This window comes from Melopsittacus undulatus, chromosome 6 (genome assembly GCF_012275295.1).
Source record: "Melopsittacus undulatus isolate bMelUnd1 chromosome 6, bMelUnd1.mat.Z, whole genome shotgun sequence".
Lineage (NCBI taxonomy): Eukaryota > Metazoa > Chordata > Aves > Psittaciformes > Psittaculidae > Melopsittacus > Melopsittacus undulatus.
The window spans coordinates 29,453,167-29,459,166 of NC_047532.1; the positions used below are offsets into that span (position 1 = coordinate 29,453,167).

A 6,000-nucleotide genomic window follows, 5' to 3' on the forward strand; every position below is an offset into this window, starting at 1 on the left:
ATGAAATATTAGCCATAATGTTGCGAGAGGCAGCGGTAAAGTCTCCGTAAGGCTCTGGAGTCACTTAAATCAGGCAGCGGGGTAACTGAACGCACATTTCTGCACATCATAACACCAGGGGGAAGATGTACGCACGCACTTTCAAACACCCACCAGTGACCACAAACAATCACCAGGATTTCAAATACAACACATGCAAAAATCTGGGAAGCAAAATGGAAAGTGGGAAGAGATAAGTTGGCTCAACTTTCACACTCCTGCCCACAAGGAAGGGGTAAGCAAACAGAAGCAAGCAGTACCCTCAGTCCCCCAAAAAACAAGGCTAACTTCCTCCTATCATTTGGCCCACAAAGCAATAATAATAATAAAAATAAAAGAAAACAAAACCATCTGGCCATTTGCTTCCCTACAAAGTGTGACTTTTGGGGATGCAGATGGGGGAGGGGGGGGTCTTTGAATTTGCAAAGTAAAACAATCCACCATAAACATATCTGAGGGTAGATAAACAACACTCCAAAAGCCACCTCAATTCAAACTCTGAACAGACCTCTATACAGCAGCTCCATAGCCAAATAAACAAATAAAATTTAAAACCCTGTAAGAAGCCCCAGCCCACACCTGAACATTCCTTATTTCCAGCAGCACACTTTGCCCTACACCATTCTCCCTCAATTTTCTCTCATAAACAAACTATCCTACCCAGTCACTATGGCTCTCCATCCCTTCCCAGCTCACCAGGACCCTACAGCATCCCCAAGGTCACCTGGATTTCCCACCAGGCTTGGTCCTAACAGATTCCCCATGCATTCCCCTAATTTTGCAACTGCACCAACAGTAAACCCAAGCTGGGATTAATCGGTTACCCTGCCAAAAAGTACCCCTACACGGGCAATGTACACATCATTACACACATGGAGAAAAGTCAGACAAACATTTCCTTTGGCTCACACAAAGTGAAAGGAGGACAGAAAAGGAACTTGGTGGCTTCTTTTTCTTTGGGGTGGCACACAGGGTTAAAACCCATAAAATTGATTTTTAGGCAGGCTCCCTTATGTTACATCAGATGAACTGTATGGAGGTTCCCATACTGAACCCACTGCTTGATATTATGGGAACTCCATTAGAAAGGACTCCTTGGGAAGGTCAGACCCAGCCATGCAGCCGTGAGGACTTCACAGAGCCGAATGCCATCAGTAGGTGCTTTGTCTGGGCTACACGCTGCACAAACAACGTTTAACAAAGGGCCCTCTTAGTCTTTTTATATATATTGCAGGAGTCAAGTAATTGTATTTTCAATCAGCTGCTCATGCTAGGAGGTTTTATATATATATTTAAGAAAAAAAAAAAAGACCCAGATTCAGGTTTCTGAAAGCTGTTTCCCTTTTATGTGTAACTATCAATGTATATCAACTGGGTGTGCAATCATATTTATTGTCACTTTCATTCATGTCATGCCCTTGCTTATATGGCTTAGATATGAATTATTGACTGTTACAGTCCTTGTTGAAACGGGATGGGGGGAAGTCAAGTACTTGCAGCGTGCTAAAACAAGGCAGCTACATCGGCATGGAAAAGCTGATCAACTCTGGTCACATCAGAGAGCCAACAGCAGAGATGAACACTGCTACCCTCCCACCACTGAATTTCCATCATTCCCCCCATTTTTTTTTAATTAAGAAAAAAGATTCCAACAAATACATAAGTGGTGCATGTTGCTAAATGTCCTTCCCCAAGCATCTGTTGTTTAAGATCACCCTTGATTGATGACTGCTATTTTTTAATTGTTGCTTTTAAAATTTAAATGCCCCCCTGGGATGTGTTATAAGTGTGTTAGTACATGGTAGGAGGTCTGGAAAGTGGGAAATGGCAGAATCAACGCTCTCATGCCATTAGCTTCTTTAGAAGTCTGAGAACACCCCATGCCATAAAACAACAGTACCCTAAAGTAACTAATGATCTAATATATTGCTTTCACTAAAGGCAACTGACAATGCTCTCTTACATGAACTAGCCAGGATGATTGGCAGAGAAGAACATTTTAACCCTTTCTTTAAAAAAGAAACCTTTACGTTCACCTGAATACTAATAGTAGTAAAAGTGCACAATTTTGTTGGGTTTCCTACCCTATTCAGTACTCAGATTTAATCTTTTTTTTTTCCAAAGTGCCATGTCTTAAAGAAGAAAACTAGAGCAAGAGAGAAATTACAAGGCTTTTGATTTTTTCTTCTCCCCAGAAAAAGCAATAAATAAAGAGACTGTACAATAGAAATTAAACCACAATATTTTCCCTTCCAAACACAAACCACATCATGCAAGTCCACTGCCAGAAGCATTAAATACCTGCAAGTTATTTCTTCCCACTTAAATATTTCTGGGGGGCAGTGAAGGGGAAGGGAAGCAACGACACAAACCTGGTGGAATAAAACCCTCAAAGACCAAAAATAAAAATAATAAATAACCAACAGCATTGATTTCCTACCTGTTTTTTCTTTGATTTCACACAAGACATTAAAAAGGGCTGGCTTCATCCTGTGGCAGTTTAAAGCATGTTTCCTGAAGAGAAAAGAAAGGAGGGGAAGGTGAGGTTACAATGTCACCATGAGGAGTAACTTTCCAAATTCAACCCACTGGCATATGTGTGCCAGAGGCCAAGGGACAGGTTTGAGCCCCCTTTGGCCTCTCTAACATCCCTGCTAGGACTTAAGCACCAGTGCTGCAGTCACCTACTTAACGCAGCAGAGATGAATTATGCCAATTTAGGAATGGCTTGAAAATCGCCTTTGCCACCGAGCGGCTCCCACCACCAGTGCAAGCCAGGCGATGCACTGAGCAGAAGCCAGCAGCATTTGGAAGCCAAGCTGGGTTCAACTGTCTTATTCAATAGTGCACTGAGTTCTCTCCATCCCCCACCTTCGATATTAAACTCAGCCATGTGCTTTATTAGGCTCACCCTGCAAAGCAGGGGGGAAATAAGACCCCCAATGCCCAAGCACTGGAAAGATCCTCTGCTTAGAGCTGTCAATTCCGGGAATTTCAGTGTGGAACTTGGAGCACAGAGACACGCTCACCTATGGAGAGAGAAACCCATTCCTCTGCCTCCATGCTAATTACATCCAGCTTATCTTCAAGTGTTAAAATTTAATTCTTTACAATTGGGACAGTAAACATTTAAAAACACAGCCGGCTGCTTCTGGGCAGGGGAGGGCATGCTATTCAATGCCTTTCTTTTTGGCTGCTATTATTTCAGAGCTGACCGTTCTCCCGTGGCTTTTGAGAGTCTCAGGGAGAGTTAATTGGCTGGTTTTAAAACCCACCATGTGCTTGTTGAGGCAAAGAAGCTGTATTATTTTATTTTTTTCTCTTAAGCTATACAATCGTTTAGCCAAGGGTTTAGTTGTATAAAGGGCTGTTGCTACCAGGCGCCGGCTACGGGATTTCTGTTTACCAACCGAAATTACATGCAAAAGACAATGTGAACATCTGGCAAACATTCACACTACTTACCCCACCACCCACAACATATTAAAAAGATTTATACATCTGATGAAGTCTCTCAAAGGTGTATACCCTTACAGAACCACAGCGTCCCCTTATCAGCACCCCCAGATGGGTGCAGACATTTGGGTATGCACAAATCACGTACATATGCTGCAGGAGCCCTCTTACAAATAATACTGGCACTTAGCATCTTCCAAAAACTTCGTTTAATAAAGAAAAAAAAGGCAGCAAAACCACAGTGCAATAGTAGAACGCATGGAGGAAATGCAAAGCCAAACATCACTGATAAATACAGCGCATTTGGCAGCTCAGCATTAAAAATAATAAAAAATAAGTACTGTGAGGAAATAGCTGAAACAGTCCAGCAAGGCAAAGCCATAAAGCCTTCTGCTAGCTTTGTTCTGGTTTGGGTTTATTGATTTGATTAACTACACTAAATTATCCAGGCAGGAACACACACAATTCCTGCAACTTTCCGAAGGAAACCCCCCTCACTTCTCGGGACCAGCCGGGGAGAAAGGGCATGATTTCCTTCTCCTCACAGCTATTCTGCTTCTGCAAAAACGCAAGAAAATCAGCCCAGCAACAAGCTTTTTTGGTAAGCGGGAGTTTTATCCAAGCTGGGGAGGCACAGTGGATGTAAGCTGAGGTTTGGGGGATACTTCTATCCTTCTGGAAGTTCTTACTAAGCGAGTTTCGGGGCTGAGAGATGCATTTTTCCAAGAACAATGTATTCTAGCAATCTGCTCCAGCATGGGGCACGAATGCCAGGGGCAGGACATCACACCTAGGAGCTCCGCAGCCCAGAAGAAATTTCACAGGTACCCCAGGCAATTCAGGGCAACTTTTTAATTATTTATTTTATTTTAATCCCTTCAACTGCGCTTTCAGATGGGAGATTATCTTCCCCCCCCCCTTAACTTTTGTTAGCGCCTTTGAAGGTGCGTATTAGGTTTGCACTGTTTGTAGCCGGGGACAATTCGGTTACCGTCTTTTACAGCCTTTTTCTTTAATCTTTTTAAATATCACTGCAATTAAGAAGAAAAAAAAATAAAGAGAAAGCTTCTACGTGCATCCTTCAAGAGCAAAAAAGGACTGCCTTAAAAATATCACCGCTAAAGGGCCCTAAAGAACATTATTAATGCCCCTAACAAACGGAGCAGCAGTTTGTGCCCCGCACGCGCAGCCTGCTCCAACAACCATGTCCCTGTGGAATTAATCCCCACCCCAAAAAGGCTGAGAAAAGCCAGGCCGCCCGCTCGGGCAGGAGTTCGGGACCCCGCCGGGGAAGGGGCCGGGGATAAGCGGGAAGATGGGGGGAGAGCGGGCTGGGGGCGCCGCGAACCCCAGAAACCGCCACGAAGTTAGACGGAGGCGTGGGGCTATTAACCCATCCCCTTTTCTCCCCTTTCCCCCAATTTCCCCGCAGCAGGAGCCCCATTCCCCACTGCGCCTCGCGGCCGGGCGCGCTCCCCCCGCCGGACAACAAAGGCCGGGTTGGGGCGCAGGGGAAACTTCCCCGGCACCTGTCCCCCGCTTCCCCCCGCCCGGATCGGGCCGCCGCTCTCACCTGGCCTGCGCCTCGTCCAAACTCTGGTCCGTGATGGTCATAATCTGCTGTAAGATGTCTCCGATGTCCTGCTTCCTGCCTGCCTCCCCCTCCGCCCCGCCTGGTCCATCCTGCATGTGCTGGGACAGGCCCGGGTGCCCCGGCATCCCCACCCCGCTGTGCGTGTGCATCAGCCGCGGCTGGTCATCCATCGCCGGCCGCCGGCCCCCACTCCGCCACCGCCGCCGCCTCCTGCCCTGGCTGCCGGGAGCGGCGCGGCTGGGCTGGCAGCCTGGCTCCTCGCTTTCTTTTCTTGCTCGCTTTCTTCTTCTTCTTTCCTTCTTCCCCCCCACCTCCTCCTCCTCCTCCTCCTCCCCCCCAGCCTCTTCCTCTTCGCTTTTTATTTATCCTTCACGCTGGCGCCCAGCTCCGCGGCGGGGAGGAAGAGGAGGAGGAGGAGGGAAAAAATTAAGGAAAAAAAAAGGAGAGAGAGAGAAAAGAAAGGGGAAAAAATCCCTTTGGCTGCTGGAGGAGGAGGGAGGGAGGGAGGGAGGAGGGAAAAAGGGGAAGGGAGGAGGAGGGAGGGTTCCGGGGAAGGGAGGGGAAACGGCGGCGACTCCAAAAGGAGGGCAGCTCAGCCCCGCGCCCGGGAGGCGGCGGGAGGGCTGGTGGGGGCAGTGGCTGCGCCGGGGAAGAAGGCAGCAACGGGCGGGGCGGAGCGGAACGGCCGCCCGCGATGGCAGCGCCGCAGCTGCCGGGGCCAGAGCCGGAGCGCGGCGGAGCCCCCGCTCTCCGGGGGAGGGCTCCAAACTTTCCCCCACCCTCAGGCTGAGCTCGGGGCTGGCTGGCGGCCCGCACCGCTCCACAGTCGGCAACCGGCCCCCCCCCCCCCCCTTCCAACGGGCCTGCGCGCACCGCTCCAGGCCCTCGCCGCCCGCTTTTGTTCGGCTCCG

The 6,000-nt window shown here is 48.4% G+C and overlaps 1 protein-coding gene across 3 annotated transcripts in view; it reads right to left on the minus strand.

The window, feature by feature from the left end:
* Nucleotides 1-5,588, minus strand: part of PBX1 (PBX homeobox 1) — a 132,776-nt gene extending 127,188 nt beyond the window's left edge. Inside the window, exons 1-2 of one of the 3 annotated variants that reach the window (XM_005147070.4) lie at nucleotides 5,069-5,588; nucleotides 2,480-2,553 (exon numbers count right to left, since the gene is read on the minus strand). In XM_005147070.4, the coding sequence (XP_005147127.4) occupies nucleotides 2,480-2,553; nucleotides 5,069-5,259 (265 nt within the window). In that variant the 5' untranslated portion in view covers nucleotides 5,260-5,588. The remainder of the gene's footprint in view (nucleotides 1-2,479; nucleotides 2,554-5,068) is intronic. The other 2 variants (XM_034063585.1, XM_034063584.1) reach the window with 2 other exon arrangements.
* Nucleotides 5,589-6,000: the final 412 nt, after the last annotated feature.